Source organism: Diachasmimorpha longicaudata, chromosome 19, assembly GCF_034640455.1.
Source record: "Diachasmimorpha longicaudata isolate KC_UGA_2023 chromosome 19, iyDiaLong2, whole genome shotgun sequence".
NCBI lineage: Eukaryota > Metazoa > Arthropoda > Insecta > Hymenoptera > Braconidae > Diachasmimorpha > Diachasmimorpha longicaudata.
Genome location: NC_087243.1, coordinates 2058570 through 2076872, shown reverse-complemented (window position 1 = coordinate 2076872; position 18303 = coordinate 2058570). Strand labels below are relative to the sequence as shown.

At 37.8% G+C, this 18303-nt stretch overlaps 3 protein-coding genes across 4 annotated transcripts in view; 2 read left to right on the top strand and 1 right to left on the bottom strand.

Moving 5' to 3' along the window:
- The first annotated feature begins 346 nt into the window (after positions 1-346).
- LOC135171240 (TBC1 domain family member 25) lies at positions 347-9445 on the top strand. Its single transcript, XM_064137636.1, has 5 exons — positions 347-1035; positions 1138-1247; positions 3196-3291; positions 5348-7153; positions 8668-9445. Exons 1-5 carry the CDS (start codon positions 985-987, stop codon positions 9086-9088), a joined length of 2484 nt encoding a protein of 827 aa, XP_063993706.1. The 5' UTR covers positions 347-984; the 3' UTR covers positions 9089-9445.
- Positions 9446-10763: 1318 nt separating this feature from the next.
- Positions 10764-16807, bottom strand: LOC135171243 (growth hormone-inducible transmembrane protein-like). The gene is made up of 6 exons (XM_064137646.1): positions 16762-16807; positions 15650-15735; positions 15248-15464; positions 13883-13994; positions 12125-12760; positions 10764-10972 (listed from the first exon to the last, which is right to left on the bottom strand). Exons 1-6 carry the CDS (start codon positions 16790-16792, stop codon positions 10888-10890), a joined length of 1167 nt encoding a protein of 388 aa, XP_063993716.1. The 5' UTR covers positions 16793-16807; the 3' UTR covers positions 10764-10887.
- A 1072-nt stretch (positions 16808-17879) lies between these two features.
- The window catches only part of LOC135171241 (uncharacterized), a 51440-nt gene continuing 51016 nt past the window's right edge, over positions 17880-18303 (top strand). For both annotated transcript variants that reach the window (XM_064137637.1, XM_064137645.1), the window contains exon 1: positions 17880-18117. The gene's annotated coding sequence lies outside the window, so the exon portion shown is untranslated. The remainder of the gene's footprint in view (positions 18118-18303) is intronic.

The window sequence follows — 18303 nt, the reverse complement described above, 5'->3', positions numbered from 1 at the left end:
CATTTTCCCATATTTTTCAAAAACTACATCAACTCCCATTAACCCAAAAACCAAAATTTCAATTTACAATCCAAAAATTCCTTTCGAATAATTTAAAACCCGTCATCCAAACCCCAAAAACCCCTGAAGCTCCCTAAAACTCATAAAAAAAAAACCGTTCCAAGTCTCCAAAAATCCCCAAAATTAATTACCAAACCTCAATCAATAATATTAATCAACACCAGCAATCAATAATCCCAATTCCCCCCAAATATCTCCCCAAATCCTCTCCAATCTCCTCCAAATACGGCGCGATCTCCATTTTCCATCAGTCGGTTCTTTACCCCACGTCCCCGCCATCAATTTACCCACCGCCGATCCCCCTTTCCGCCCAAACATCGACATCTGGACTCCCTGGACCCACTTACCCTGCGTTCAAACCTGTCTCCGAATCAGAAACAAGTGTTGACACCCCAGCAGTGACCCCAGGGTTAATTACGTGAGTGTCCAGTGGTGCCAAAAAAATCAGGATCAACCCCCACATCATGAATGACCCCCCAACACCCTAATCCCCACCTCGTGCTCGTGATGATGGTCTCTCAGTGACTCCAGTGACTTCAAGAACATGACGAAAATCAATAGTTCCAGCTGTGCCATAAACTTCACGTAGACATTCGCCAAAAATCGTCCTGACTCCTGGCAGCTACACCCTGACAGCTTTATTCATGTCCAAACCCAATTCCTGGAGCTTCAACTCACGAGGAAGTGCTTTCCCTCATTGTTAACCTCATCACAAGACTTCCTGGACCATCACCAGGTGCCTAAAACTGATGATTCTCCCCTCATCGAGTCCACGAAATCATTCCAATCAACGCTGACACTAGACGACAGGACAGGGTGAGGATGAAAAGCTCAGACCTGTGGCACTGGGCACCTGGACACGTCATCTCCAGGAGAAAATAGTCCAGAAGACGACTTCAGCAGCTCATCAATCACTTCATCAAGATGACGGAGATGTTCGGGTCCCCGAGGGAGGCGGTGCGAGTCAAAGTGAAGGTAAAATTGTTGATAAATTATCTGATTCAATAATTCGATTGTCAGAAATGAATTTATTAGATTTTTGGGTTTTTTGGTTATGTTGGGGTATTGATTTTGCAGAAATGCGAGACCAGGCATCAGCCCGAGTACAGGAAGTTCAGTGTTGATCCACAGATAACTTCCATTGAAGTCCTGCAGAGCATCCTGATCAAGGCTTTTGATATCAAAGGGTAAACGATGTGTTTTTTTGTTAAAATACTTCTGGGAGTTGTTATCTAGGTTAGTGGGTGCTGTGGAGGGACAGCAGTTGTTGCTGATGGTTTTTTGATCTTCGGAAGGACGAGGTCGAGGGAATGTCCTGGGGATGTGGTTATTATGATGACGTCGTGGACAGAACGAGGGTTCTGGTCGTTTGTTGAGGTATTGGGGTGAGGATGCAGCAGCAAAAGGTGGAGATCAAGTGGAATTTTGTGGGGGGAGTTTAGGGGGAGTTGGATTTTGGTTTTTGTTGGAGTTTTTGAATTTTATGGTAGTTGATTTGTTTTGGAAATTGATTTTAAATTTTTATTTGTGTAATTGGGGGAGGAAAGGGGAAAGAAAGGGGAGAAGAAATCATATTTCAATGTTCATTGCAGATGTAATTATTTCTTTTTAAATTCCTTGATTTATTTTGAAAATTGATTTGAAATTTTAATTTGTATAATTAGAAGAAGAAAGAAGAAACAAAGAAGAGAAGAATTTATATTTCAATGTTCATTTCAGCTGTAATTATTTACTTTTAAATTCCTTAATTTATTTTGAAAATTGATTTTAATTTTTAATTTTTACAATTAGAACAGGAAAGAAAAAGCAAAGAAGTGAAGAATTCATGTTTCAATGTTCAATTCAGCTGTAATTATTTCCTTTTAAACTCTTTCATTCATTTTGATAATGGATTAAAATTTTTAATTTGTATAATTGGAGAAGGAAAGAAGAAAGAAAGAAGAGAAGAATCATATTTCAATGTTCATTTTAGCTGTAATTATTTCCTTCTCTTTTCCTTGATTCATATTGAAAATTGATTTTAAATTTTCATTTGTATAATTAGAGGAGGAAAGGAGAGGGAGAGAAGGGAAGAATTCATATTTCAATATTCACTTCAGATGTAATTATTTCTTTTTAAATTCCTTGATTTATTTTGAAAATTGATTTGAAATTTTAATTTGTATAATTAGAAGAAAGACGAAACAAAGAAGAGAAGAATTTATATTTCAATATTCGTTTCAGCTGTAATTATTTTCTTTTAAATTCCTTCATTCATTTTGGAAATTGATTTTAATTTTTAATTTGTATAATTAGAAGAAGAAAGAAGAAACAAAGAAGAGAAGAATTCATATTTCAATATTCACTTTATCTGTAATTATTTTCTTTTCAATTCCTTCATTCATTTTGGAAATTGATTTTAATTTTTAATTTGTATAATTAGAAGAAGAAAGAAGAAACAAAGAAGAGAAGAATTCATATTTCAATATTCACTTTATCTGTAATTATTTTCTTTTCAATTCCTTCATTCATTTTGGAAATTGATCTTAATTTTTAATTTGTATAATTAGAGGAGGAAAGAGGGGAAGAATTCATATTTCAATGTTCATTTCAGCTGTAATTATTTCCTCCATTATCTAAATGATGAATAAAAAACATGAAAAACATCAAAAATTTACGAAAATTACCACATTTTGAGACGATCTATTCTCCGTTTACCACTTCGCCACTTATTTGATACCGTAAATCATCAACAATCAGCCAGAATCATTTGTTTTTCACATCGTCCCTTCTTTTTTTCATTTTTTTAACGTGAGGAACTGCGAAACTCAACGCAAATCATCATTTTGGACCTCCAATATCTAAATGATGAATGAAAAACATGAGGAACATCAAAAATTTGCGAAAATTCCCACATTTTGAGAGGATCCATTTTGCTGTTATGGCCCATTTCACCCCCATCTCCTCAAAAATAAATTCCTCTCGAAATTTGAGGCCTTTGGAACTGAAGGAACGAAGGAAATGGTTTTAGATTCATATTTTTGAAGTATTTAAATGTCTGGAGGGGATGGAAACGATAAAAATCGATATAAATTCTTGAATTATTGTTAAATAATTTTGGGTGTCACATGTTTTGACGGAATTTCATGATTTCAGGGAATTCACAGTATCATACAGAGCTATAGATGACTATGGATCGGAGACTTATCTTTTTTTATTATCGGATTGGGACCTGGATGCCGCATTTATAAGGTACGAGACATAGTCGCGCGCCACCGCGCGCGATTTGGTTAATCTTAATTGTTGTGATATTTTTTATTTAAGTCACATTTGCAGTGAGCGTACCTTATTTTAACTACTGTATGAGTAGAGCAGTTGAATTATAGGGATATAAAAAGTCAATGTAATATTTGAATTCAAAATAATTATACCAAAATGATCCTGAAGTAATCGCGTATGACGTTGAACACGTCATCATTTCGTAAACATGGATCTTTAAAAATTGCTGATATATTCACAGCTGATCTATTTCCCACTTGTAGGCAACATGCAAAATTTTAAATGTCTTGAAGCAGTAAGACGACTTGGAAAATACAGGAGTTTCGATAAGATATAGATATTTACATTTGATGAGTAACTTGTTTCATTTCCATTTTCTAACTAAGTTTTTATTTTCTACTAATTAACTCATCCTTTGACTTGATTTACTTGATACTTGTGTACTTGTGAAATTCAAATTTTGCCGCTGTGAATGTATCTACCAATCACGAATAAGTGTTACGGAATTTCGATATGTTCGATTCGATTCGAGATTTGAGGTGTATGTCCTTTTTACAAAAGGACCATCAGTATAAAAATATCAATTTTCAAAATATCAAATGGATCGAATCGAATGGATCGATTTTATCGAATTTCCCTCGATTTCCCTAGACAGAGAAAAATCTGAAGTTCTCTTTGAAAAGCGATTGAACTCTAAAAAGCTAGTAATTTTATAAAATCTTTGAAAAACCAGTAATTTAACGTTAAATAACAAAAAAATGATATTTCACAAATGAAATGATATTTCAACTTTTTCCGTTATCACTTGAAAATCACTCTTACGTTCGAAAATTGACGAAATTTGTTGTAGAATTATGTCTATAAAATGTCCGATCCTTTTTTGGATTTTTAATTATTTTGGTTCCTTCATTTTTGGGTCTGATACTTAGTAATTTTATAGAGTAATAAATTCTATAAAATTTTATAGAGTGATGAATTCTATAGAATTCTATAAAGTAATGAATTCTATAGACTTTTATCGAGAAAAACATTCTATAGAATTTTATAGAGTGATAAATTCTATATAATTCTATAGAGTGATAAATTCTATAGAATCCTATAGGGTAATATATTCTATAGAATTTTATAGAGAAATAAATTCTATAGAATTTTATAGAGTAGTAAATTCTATAGAATTTTATAGAGTGGTGAATTCTATAGAGTTTGATAGAGTAATGAATTCTATAGAATCCTATAGAGTGATAAATTCTATAGAATTTTATTAGGAGTGTGAATAAGTCTTTCCCGTTTTTTTTCAAATTTTGAGCCTTTATTGTGAAAAAATGGTTACAAATGAATTATTGAAAGTATTGGCCATCGTCTTCTTGCGTTTGACACGAATCTCCATCAAGCAAAGTCGCCAATTCTTGATCTTCAAAGATTTGCGGCCGCCCGGAACGCTCCTTGTCTTCCACATCGAAATCACCACTTTTGAAGCGTCGAAACCATCCGCAAACACTTGAATCATCGACACAACCTTCTCCATAAGCTTCCTGAAGCAATCGATGCGCCTCGGCAACAGATTTCTTCAAATTGAACCAATAAAGTGAAACTTCCCGCAAATGACGTCGACTCGGCTCAAATTTCGACATTTTCACGATATCAAAAATTTATGATGCGAAAACATTTCAACTAATGTGTTAGTGTGGAATTGTTGACAGATGAATAAGCTTTGATTATGACATATGTAACCATTGAATACTCGCACAGTATTGGTGGCGGCATCTCTTACAAGAAACGGGAAAGACTTATTCACACACCTAATATAGAAAAAAAAGTTCTATAGAATTTGATAGAGTAATTAATTCTATAGAATTTTATAGAGAAAAACATTCTAGAGAATTTTATAGAGAAATAAATTCTATAGAATTTCATAGAGAAATAAATTCTATAGAATTTTATCGAGTAATGAATTCTATAGAATCCTATAGAGTAATAAATCCTACAGAATCCTATAAACCAATTTTCCTCACAAATAACACTTTTCCAGCGCCTCCGAGCCATACCTCTACCTCCAGGTAAACCTGAAGCCATTCGGCGAATCAGGGGATTGCGACTGCGACTGGGATGATCACCAGTCAACCCAGGAGCCCACCCGTCACCAGGACATGGGCTTTCCCTACAAAACCCCCAAACTCCCTAACCTAATAATCAACAAAATGGAGAGAACCCTGAGCCTGGTGCAGCGGGCCCTGGGTAACCTCAGCGACGAGCCCCAGCCCAGTCTCCAACCTCCCCCAGGTCAACCGCCCCCAGGTCCCCCCCTCACCGACGAGGAATTCCGTAAATTTCTGGATCCAATCGGTCAAGTTGTCAGTTCCAAGGAGCTGCGAGCCGTCATCTACTTCGGGGGAATTGAACCGAGTCTCCGGAAGGTCGTCTGGAAGCACATCCTCAACGTTTATCCCGAGGGAATGTCCGGCCGCCAGCGAATGGACTACATGAAACGAAAGTCCCAGGAGTACATCAGCCTCCGGGAGAAGTGGCGATGTCTCCTCCAGAAGGGCCAGAACATCGGCGACCTGGGGTATGTCACCAGCATGGTGAGGAAGGACGTCCTGAGGACCGACAGACATCACAAGTTTTACGGGGGCTCAGACGACAATCAGAACACAGCGAGTCTCTTCAACATCCTGACGACGTACGCCCTGAATCACCCGAGTGTCTCCTACTGTCAGGGTATGAGCGACCTGGCATCACCATTATTGATCACGATGAGGGACGAGGGACAGGCCTACATCTGCCTGTGCGCCCTCATGAGGCGTCTGAAGGACAACTTCATGTTGGATGGCATCGCCATGACGACCAAGTTCACGCACCTGGCAGAAGGTCTCCAGCACTTCGATCCGGACTTCTACGCGTACCTGAAGAGCCATCAAGCCGACGATCTGCTGTTCTGTTATCGTTGGCTGCTCCTGGAGATGAAGCGAGAGTTCGCCCTGGAGGATGCCCTGGGGATGCTGGAGGTCCTGTGGGCAGCTCTGCCAGCTGCACCTCCAAAGGGTGAGCTGAGTCTCGCTGAGGTGGTCTTCCCTCCCCCATCACCACCGGTGTCACCCCAGGTGAAGCACCTGAGGGAGAACGCTTACACGAAGGTCTGCGCCATCAGGAGGCAGAGCTCGTCCGCCTCCATCGCCCAGGGTAGTGGTCATGGATTGAATAATTGTGGGAGGGAGAACACGTTGATGAAGAACCAGAGGAACTCCACCGACGGCGAGAAGGAGGACAGGGGGAGGGAGGTCAAGGTGAATGGGGAGGACGTGGGGGAGAAGCACGAGAAGAAGTGCGCGAGAGTCGTGAAGAATCTTAACGAGTTCCTGAACTTCACGAGCTTGAACAGGAGCAAGGTGACACCTGCTGGGGAGGACAGGGAGTTGAGGAGGGCAGCTAGTGAGGGTGGGGTGGTGAGAGTCATCAGGGATGACAATGGATCCCCTGATGATGCGACTGATCAGGATTTCTTTCCCATGACGACGTCGATGACGAGGGAACGCAGGCTGGAGCTGGAGTCCCTGGATCGACAGGTTTTTGGACCCTCGTCTTCGGGGAATCGGGGCCCCCTGAGGGGAGAGGGTACCCTGGAGGATGGCACGGGGGATGGGGAGGTTGGGGGGAGTCCTGCAGCTGATGTTTTTATTTGGGAGAATCCACTGCATGTGTTGGGGGAGAAGAAGACTTTGGGGAGTGCTACGACACCTGATGAGGCAGCGGATTTGGAGTTCGATGGGGAGATCTTCGAGGATCAAAATGGCGTCAAGTCTGTGACGCCTATTAGGTTACTTAAACGTACTGCCAGGTGAGTATTATCAGGGGGTGGAGGGTAAAGTGAAGAGTTTGTGTCTTCACATGACGTAAGATCAGAGGAAAATTTTTATTTTTTATTATTATATTTTATTATGGAAGTATGTCGCCAGAATGAGTAAACCTAGACTGTAATATTTAGACGATTGATGTTCCGACGCGGAATGTGTGGAACGTGTAAACAGGCGAATCTTACAGAGTTTGGGAATTCCCCTTTGGGTCTTTCTCCCATTAAAAATTCTCTGTCCTCTCGTTTTCCAAATTCTCACATTTTCCCGCAAGACCTTCATCAGTCCAGCCATAAAGGTGAAGACAGGCTAACTTAAAGTTTTGCGTTTATGGTTTACATTTGGTGATCAAATGTATAGATTTTACCATTTTACCACTTTCCACTTTCATGTTCTTTATGCCTGGATGCTTTCATGGCTGGGTCAATCCTCACACCAACTTTCCTCAGTCTACCATTTATGATCCCTCACAAAAACTAAATAATTTCCCGTACCTAGCCTCGCCTTTCCTGACCCTCGGACCCTTTGGGCCTCATCCCCCATACTCTAAGTACCTCTTAATTTTATTTTCCTCCGTGAAAATTCCTCCAATCAAATTGCCTTTCCAATCCGCAAGTAACCAATCACGTCTCCTTTCATTCATTCCCAGCCCTTGCAGAATTTCCTTTTCAAATTTCCTTACTTTCCAAACAGACAGTTCCGAAAACGAGTTCATCGTGAACACATCAATTTTTTCCTACTTGCGAGTTCTCATCCATTAATTTTATACATCTCTGTGTTGAGAAAAACATAGTTTCATTTTCATATCAGTGTTTGTGTTAGTTAATTATTTTGCATAGACAGTTCGCCTTTCTACCGTTCGTATAGAATAACTTTCTACCCGACAATTGACGAGATTTGAATGTTTATATGAAAGTATCGAATGCCCGTTGCCTGATAGAAGAAAGAGCCATTGTGAGATTAACCGGAAGAGGGAAATGATTTTTGGGACTGAGTGCGACGTGTGTGGTACGTCTTTGCCTATTTATGTGCGTCCTATGAATGGAATGAGTTTGAGGGAGAAATAGTGTGACAGAGTGAGGAAGAAAAGTATTATAAACAAATGAGTACGGATGGTGCGAGAGGACGATGTATTATCCAATCTGAGGATGAGAGTTGACCAGTTAAGATCATGAACCTTTATTACACCCGATTGAATTTTTACCATCATTAAACATTTTAAGTTTGATTAAAATTATTGCTGTCCCCGTTACCCTGACCCTACATTATTATTTTCTATTTTTCCAAAAACAAATTCTGATTCCCTCAACCATAACCTCCACAAAACCCAACAATTCATCTTCTCCAAACTAACAATTTCCCCTCCAAAATTATCCCACCCCCCCTTTTGCCCCGATGGTAACTTCCCAGAAGATGACGTACCCCATGACGAATGTTTTCCTTCACCATCTCCTTCTCCCAGAAAATAATAAATTTAATTAATGAATCAATTAATCCCCAGATCAATCTCAGCTTCCGACAGCGAGGGCGACAGTTGGCGTCAGAGTACAACCGAGTTCTCAGCCAATCCCTCGAGCCAAGTGATCCAGGAACACTGCGAAGAGGCGAAGGAATTAACAGCTTTAATTCCAGCTGGCACCAACGACGAGCATTTCGTCCCTGGAGATGCCTCAGCTCTTCCCCCTCCCTCTGAATTCGGGGGTGGAAATCCATTCCTCATGTTTCTATGCATAACTCTGCTCCTCCAACATCGGGACTTCATCATGAGGAACCAGATGGACTACAACGAAATGGCGATGCACTTCGACAAGATGGTGAGGCGTCACAACGTCGTACGAGTGCTGAATCAAGCGAGGCAGCTGTTCGCTGGGTATCTGAGGAGGTACTCAGCCCCTGGACGGCCAGACTACGTCAGCGTCTAGGGGATGTCTGTCTAGGGTACCCCATAGTCCGAGTGCTTAACTGAGTAATTAAGAAATTAAGTCGTAATCAGGGGAGGCCACGACGATATTTCTAAGAGTTTGGGGAACAGAAAAGTTTTGTAAGTCATCATCACTCGAATTTCCTGGAGTTTTTGGAATTATCGAGTCCAAATTGGGTCTAGGGATATTATTTACAAAATAGTGTTTTTTTTTTGTGTATGGTAAATCGTTAAAAAACGTTCGAAAACTCTAAAAAATGAAGAATTTGTAGATTTTTCGAGATTTAGAGTATTTATTAGTTAAATAAATGAAGATTTTGGAGAATTTTCGAGAATTAGAATGTTTATTAGTTAAATAAATATTGTAAGTCTCCAAAATTCTACGAAATCTTCATTTTACAAAGAATATTTATTAGTTAAATAAATATTCTTCAAGTAAAAATCAAAATTGAAATCAGCCAACGAACGATTGAATCGTAAAAATACTTTTTTTAATTTTATTCATGAAAAAAATTGAAATTTATTTTTTTGTTAGCGCTGCGCTTTAAACATTTGTTGTTTATAAATAAATAATTGAAGTTCATTAACTTTCCGAAACAGCATTTGTTAGACATGAAATATTTTATTGAAATGATTTATTATTTGTTAAATTCTGAGTTCGTTGATCTCAAAAAAATTAATTGTAGGACTGAAAATTGATTGTTTATAAGCTATTAACAAACAATTTATGATTTTTAAGAACTGCAATATTGCAATTAATTTTTCAATTTACCTTCAAAATTGGAGGAATATTTTTTTAATTAAAAAAATGTTCACAAAATAGTGTTTTGTTAGTAGATGATAAATCGTTAAAAAACATTCGAAAACTAAAAAATGAAAATTTTGTAAAAATTTTGAGAATTAGAATATTTATTCAACTAATAAATATTCTATTATTAGTTAAATAAATATTCGTCAAGTGCAAATCACAATTGAAATCAGTCAACGAACGATTGAATCGTAAAAACATTTTTAAAATTTTATTCATGAAAAAACATTAAAATCAATTCCTTCGTTACCGCTGCGCTTTAAACAATCGTTATTCATAAATAAATAATTCAAGTTCATTAACTTTCCGAAACAACATTTGTTACACATGAAATATTTTATTGAAATAATTTATTATTCGTTAAATTCTCAATTCATTGATTTCAAAAAAATCAATTTTATGATTAAAAATCGATTGTTTATAATCTATTAATAAATAATTTATGATTTTCATGAATTGCAATATTGCAATTAATTTTTCAATTTACCTTTCAAACTGAAGGAATATTATTTTCAATTAAAAAAATGTTTTTTAACGACTGTAAATTGAACATTTAAATTCCGATTTCCAACGGGTAAACAACAAAAGTTTTATAAAATTTAGAATAAATAATAATAATAGCACTTGAATATTCTCTAAATGACAGCTGTCATGAGGATGATGACATCAGCTGTTGCCCTTTTGAAATTTCATTGTGGTCTCTCCTTAAATTAGATTTCATTCCAATTATTTTCTTTTTTTCCATTTGACTGTTATAATTTTTTAATTAACATAAGAGAAAAACGCTGAAATGGTTGGATGACCTTGTACAATATTCGCAGCTCATGTTTGTCGTCGAATTGGATTGAATAAGCGACAATAAAGTGCATTTAATAATTTAAGATAATTGTTTTATTGTTTATTCGAACCTCTACAGTTTTATCGATTTAATACACTAGTTCAGAAGGGAAATTATCACATGAGAATGCTGGGGGTGTGGAAGTGGTGAGAATTTACTTCCGTCGGTTACCACCGCCTGCCAAGATTGACAGGATCCTGACGAAGATGTTCACGGTGTCCATGTAGATGTGCATAGCACTGGGGAAACAAACAAAACAATAATTAGTGGAATGAAAAATGTAATTTTTGTATTTTTTTCGTTGGAAAAATATCTAAAAATTATGTTAACATATGTTGCGATGTTATTTTGAAAAAACGGAGGATTTTTGGAAATATTGAGATCGTGAGAAAATGGAGTTATAGATTTAATTTTAATTGTTGGAATAACGAGTGAGTTATTGTGATGTTAAAAGAATTTTTGCAGAGGATTTTTAATCAAAAGGATTTCTGCAATTGGAATTTACATTAACTAATGTCCTTGAGGTGACCAAAGGACATTTTTTTGCTGCAAAAAATGTCCTCAAAGCGACCAAATTTTTTTGTTTACAAAAAATGTCCTTGAGGCAACCAAAGGAAATTTTTTTGCTGCAAAAAAAGTCCTCAAAAATGTCTTTTGTAAATAAAAAATGCCCTTAAAGCCACCAAATTTTTTTCTCTCCAAAAACTGTCCTTAAGACGCCCAAAAGAATATTTTTGTTGCAGAAAATGTCTTTTGTAAACAACAAATGTCCTTAAGACGACCAAAGGAATTTTTTTTTACAAATAATGTCCTTAAAAAGACATTTATTTAGCAAAATTCCTCTTACCACATGCGGAGGGCGCTAAAACGTTGATTTTGAACGCAATTTCAACTCAACTTTATTTATAAAAAATGTCCTTAAGGCGATCAAAGGAAATAGTTTCTCAAAAAAAAATGTCTTTTGTAAACCGAAAATGTCCTTGAGGCGCCAAAGGAAATTTTTTGTTGTAAAAAATGTCTTTTGTAAACAACAAATGTCCTTAAGACGACCAAACAAAATTTTTTTTACCAAAAATGTCCTTAAAAAACCATTTGTTTATAAAAATTCCTTTTACCACACGTGGACGGACTAAAACGTTAATTTTGACCGCAATTTCAACTCAACTTCACCCTCAAAAAACGTCCTTAACACGACCAAAAACCCCACTACAAATTTTCTCCCCCAAATTTCCTCAATTACCACATAATCTTCGTCCTTTCCCCTAAAAAAACACTAGACTCCCCAAAAAACCCCTAAAAATCGCCAATTTGACCTCGAAATTCCCACCAAAAAAACCATCAGACCTGCCTATTCCAAACCCAAATTACCAAACCAAAATTAATCAACTCACTTATTAACAGGATCATAACTCCTCATCATATTCCCAGCATAATCATACTGCCTCTCATAAGGATACGCCTCCGCCTGTCTGATGAGCTTCTGGGTATCATAAAGTAGATACATCGAGAACAAAACGAGTCCTCCATACAAAGAAATAGCATACAATCCAGACCCCAGAGCTGTCGTTGGTGGTAGGAACATGCTACCTAATGAACTGACGAAGACAACTCCAAGTCCAATGCCCAGAGGTCCCGCCATATTCAGGAACTTGTCACTAGGAGCACAGACAGCGACAGTGGACAATCCCCCAACGACACCCGCAGTGTAAACAGCAGCTCTGATGACAAGAGCACCACCAAGAAGTGACAGTGGTGCCAGGACAGCTCCAATGACCCCACAGTGCATCAGCCAGGCCATCTGCTTAGGTCCAAAGCCCTCTTGGTAGGGAATACTGGTGGTCAGGATGCTGGTACCGATCATGGCAGCTAAACTCACCCCCATGGCGACCCATCCCCCCTGAGACACCATCCGCATGATCCTGGGGGATCGTAGACAAGCAGCAGCTGCTGCTCCACTTGCTAATACTGAACCCCCGAAGTACATGTAGGTCGCGTGAACACGATCCTTAACGTATTGGGGCCATAATCTGTCGATGAGAATCAGAAAAATTAATCAGATTAATTAGTTAATTAATTTATTAATTAAATTCTATTTGGGGGAATGAGGGGAAACTTGAAGGGGAGACAGGGAGGGGTTTTAATTGGAGTGGAATGTCGATTATTTGAGGTATCAATCTAATATCACTGGAGATGTTGACCTGTCACTGTCAAGATTCTGACGAAAATTCGATGTCGGTTGAATTCCGTGTTTGGACTTGATTATTACACTTGCACTTAGTCATTGAAAAGGGGTGAACTGATTGGTGGAATGTAGGATGACTGAATTGTATTGTAAATAACGAGAACACATCGCACTTTAATTTGACGAGAGTCAATGAATTTTAATTTATTGTACACCAATCACTTATAAATAAAGAAAGTCTGGTTAATTTATTTTGTTTATGCCGACTGACGAGTAGTCAAGAATCTACACTAACACTTTGTAAATTTAACGAATGGAGATATTTTCATCGTCTCTCAACTCGGATGAGGATCACGATAATTGCTCTGTCTTCCACGAGGTTTCCAGAGGAACTCATCTTCTCTTTTCTTTTTGGTTAAATTTTTGGAAAAGCAGAGAGTCCTCGGAGGTGACCCTTGTTTTTGTCACCACATGTCCCTTCCCGAGTTGACAAACTGAGCAATAAACTGATTTCGGGAATTTTCAAAGCCTTCTGGACACCCGAAGGCTGACAAATCCATGATTTATGTGACGTCGATTTTGCCCCAAAAATGACCAGTAAAAGTTTGAAACATTTATTTTATTGATGCAACGTTCTCTTTCTTTAATTTCCCAGATCGAACGTTCTTCGATAGTAATTTCTGATGGAAGATTCCTCCTCCCTCTGCCTTTCCTTCTCTTTTCTGTTGCTCTAATGACTACGACGATACCCAAAAACTAAAAATTCATCTTCAAATTCTCCTTCTTCACATTTACGATGAAAGAGTGGGTAAAAGGTACCCCAGGTACCCCTTCCAATATTAATATATTGAAAGGGAAAATTTCCCAAGTCCTAGTCCCTCAGCTAAGAGGTATTTAATTGTTATAAAATTCTTCGAGGCCAAGGTCAGTGTTTATTTATTTATAAAAAAAACATTTGCATACTTACACTGCGTGGTCAATGGCTCCAGTGGTGGGGGATAATCCAGCTCCGTAATAACACAATGCTCCGAGCCCTAAAACTGCGCTACCAGCAACAAATCCCTTTCCAATATTGAATGCTGCAAAAAAATGTTTATAAATCGAAGATAATTGTTTTTATTGTGTAACAATGTCTCGATTTTCATCAGCAGTGAACTGTCTTCACACGATTCGTTAAGGGTGAGTCATGCGGTATTAATAAATTTTGAGATTTGGGGGAGGGAAAAGAGCACGAGGTTCTTCTAGGTAATTTGTTTATTCGCCTGATTTATTAGTAAATTAATCAAGAGTTAGTCGGTAAATTATTATTTGCGTTTGTTGGTAAGATTTTCGAAAATTTGAGGTTTTAACTATCAACAGTGGAGAGTTTAAAAGAAATATATTTTATTGAGTTGTGGAATTAAATTTTAGGAGAGTTTGTTCTAAATAATTTGTTTATTCATCTGATTTATTAGTAAATTAATCGAGAATTATTCGGTAAAAATCGCGTTTGTTCTTAATATTTTCAAGAGTTCGCCATTTAATATAACAAAAATCGAGAATAAACAATTCAAAAGAAATATATTTTATTGAATTGTAAAAAAATTATTTTTTGTTCATTGCAAATTGCTGAATAATAAGGAATTATTTTATAAACAAAAAGCAAAATAAGAAAAAATCATATTTTATATTGTCAAAGCCCTTAATTTATAATAAGCAAAATAATAAAAAATCATAACTCTCCAGTGCTGGGTAATTTATTAACAAATTAAGGGATTTGACAAAAATGATAGAGCAATCATTTTTTCTAGATAATTTGTTTATTCACCTGATTTATCAGCAAATTAATGACGACTTAATCGATAAAATTTGTATTTGTTCTTAATATTTTCAAGAGTTCGCCATTTAACATAACAAAAGAGAGTAAATAATTATAAAAAAATATATTTTATTGAATTGTAAAAAAATTATTTTCTGTTTATTGCAAATTGTTAAATAATGACTTATTCTATAAAAAAAAGCAAAATAAGAAAAAATAATAGCTCTTCATCACTGGCTAATTTATTAACAAATTAAGGGTTTTGACAAAATAAAATATGATTATTTCTAATTTATTAATATTAACAAATCAATTTGTTAACAAAATTAAGGACTTTGACAAAATAAAGTCTGATTTTTTTTCTAATTTATTAATATTAACAAATTAATTTATCAATAAATTAAGAGCTTTAACAAAATAAAATCTGATTTTTTTTCTAATTTATCAATATTAATAAATTAACTTATCAATAAATTCAGGGCTGTGACAATAACCAAAGATCAATAATCTCATCTAAATAATCTGACTATTTACCTGTTTCACCAGCTGGCTTGACAGCATCCTCAACCAGAGACGTCCTATTACGTGCTGTCCTCGAGAATGTGCTACGTCCCTCATTACCCAGGAGTCTAGTAATCTGAACTCTACTTCCATGTGCCACCACAGGTGCTTTCAGCAGAGAGCTTACCTGGGGGGAAATTGTTGCCTTACAAACTCGTGCCAGCAACATTATAAATTTTTCAACGTCACTCTGGAAAAATACAACGCAGTTACAGGTTATGTTCGTTGCACCTTCGAGGGCTAAATAAACTGGCAGACATTGGCGTACAGTAATTTATTATGATTATCAGGAAAGGAGAGGGTTACGAGGTCAATGGGGTGGTCCTGACATTTTTATAATTGTTATAAACTATGTGGTAATTAATTTAGACTCACATGACGCAATCTCGTCGGTTTCTGATGTTTTCTCGCTTCTCGATTGTTCTCACCAATCTCTGTTATGATTCTGACACCCCCGTGTACTTAGCAAAAAGGGTACGATAATTAGGAAAAGTATCTTATGTATTCGATTGTAAATCGTTAGTAGATGATTGTACTACACTTTTTTTTGTTTGTAGATCCACTCATTAATTATAAATAATTATTTTATTTTGGGCATGCTGACCCCAATAAAAATGAAAAGTTGCTCAATTGGTTTGGTAAATGGTCCATTCGATACGAAATTGTTTGTACATCATGAATTATATATTTTTTTTGTTTGTACATTCCGTATTAATTGATTAAATAACTAATTAATAATTCTCCTCCCCCCCGCGATGTGATGTCATGGTGAGTGAATAGTACAGATGGCGCTATTAATCAGCCATTTTAATCCGCGAGTTTTTGAATTATTATTTCAAGATGAAATTTCAATGCCGTTGGAAAATTTTGGAAAAAATCCAAAAGAACAACCATAATGACAAACAATGAACAAGGGATGAATAAATTGACTGTCGTGAGAAAAACCGTTGCACGAAAACATAAATGTCAAGTTGTTGAGTTCTAATCTAATTTATTCCCCTCAAAAACTCGGCATAAAGGCTGTTCTTTGAAAAACCAAAGCCTAGAGACAAAAGTCAATTCAACGGTCACGGTCCCAAGTCATGAAATTCGAGCACTGCTTATTTTAAAGGTTTTCTGGTTTACATCTTCAACACACGTGGAATCCATTGTTCATTGTCTTGTTGGACGGAGAAATCTAAAACTCTCCAAGAGGAAAATTTGCGTGCGCCACTTTTGGGGACTGGTGGGGTTTACTGGACCCAACCCTTAGGAGTTCAAGTTGAGATAAGTTAGTTCTAATACAAACATTCTGCTAGCAGCTTCTCTCCGTTAGTCTCTTCCATTAGTTTTCAAGAGCTTGATAAGGATCAGTCATAAGAATAACTTTAATATAAGGATCCAATTTAACATTTAGTTTTTACCAAATAAAAGTGTTAGTGTGCTCTCCTAAGCAGTTGTCTTATTAATTTATTATTGAATCACCCAATAATTCCATTGACCTGAACCTGGAGAAATCGACTTCGATGGAGTCCTCATTAGAGGTTAAGCTGCTGACAGATCCACCTTCAAAATTTGGAGCTAAATATTTTCAATGGCGCCACTGTCCTACTGGTGATATTGATAGGACATAGCAGGATGACTTCAACCGACGGTGAGCCAACCTATGGCCAACGTTCCTTCGATAGATCACCCCGAAGCCCGCGGGGGAGACTAGTTCAGACCTTCCCAAGCTCGACCCAATGTTTCACTCCCAGCATATGCCCCGCTAGACCCAGTCTATGACGCCAGTCTAGAACCAGTATTGGCTTTCCTCGACCCAACCTCGGTCCAAGTCTGGCTCAACCTTGGCCCAAGTCTGGCTCAACCTTGGCCCAACTTCGACCCAACCTTGGCCCAACCTCGGCCCAATCTAGGCCCAACATCGCTCCAAACTTGGCCCAACATCGGCCCAATCTTGACCGAACCTCGGTCTAATTTTGGCCGAACCTCGGTCCAATCTTGGTCCCACTTCGGTCCAAGTCTGGCCCAACCTCGGTCGAAGTCTGGCCCAACCTCGGTCGAAGCCTGGCCCAATCTTGGCCGAACCTCGGTCCAAGCTGGCCCAACCTCGGTCGAAGTCTGGCCCAATCTTGGCCGAACATCGGTCCAATCTTGGCCGAACCTCGGTCTAATCTTGGCCGAACCTCGGCCTAATCTTGGCCGCGCCTCGGTCCAATCTTGGCCCAATCTCGGCCCAACCTCGGTCCAACCTTGCCCCAAGTCCGGCCCAACCTTGGCCCAACTTTGGCCCAACCTCAGCCCAGTTATCAATTCTTACCCAGAAAACAATTCATTTTATTCCATTTACTTCCTTCAAATGAAATCCATTCAATTCAAACAACAATGACCTCTAACATCTCCTTCATTTCCACCTCAATACAAATACTTTTAACATAAAACCCCAACAAAATCCTGAACCTCCCCCCAAATGTCGATCGCACCTCCACCAAATCTCATTTCACGAATTTATTCCCAATTTATTAATAATTTCATCGTATTTTTTGAGGCTATTCATCGCCACTCGCACCCCCACAGCGCATGCCTGGCCGGGTCACATGAGGGGTTGGATACGAGGGAGTGAACGAGGGTTGGAAAGCTGAAGCGACAAGATTGTCTTTGGATTCGTGTGACTCGGGGTTGAAACCTCCATCGTTCCACTACATTTTCCTCGTTCAATATTTCAATCAAGTCGTCCTTCATCCCCTAGAACCCATTACCGGTGAATCACGAGGGGTGAGAAAAATTCATCAGTTTGGTGGTGTGTCCTGAGACGAGAAGACGTGAGCAACAGTGCAATCAACACTTTCCGCAAGTAGAAACAGGTAAGTCAATGACCTTCAGTCTATGTCTATTGATTTCTCGTCGTTCTCCTAATGAGGCTCATAGCAACCGTTTCGCTGCTGGCGAATGAGTTTTTTTTAGTTATTTTAGGGATTTAAACTATCGGGCCTGACTCTGTTGTGTTAAGTGCAGGTACATATGTGTACATATCTAGAGGGGGGGGGGGG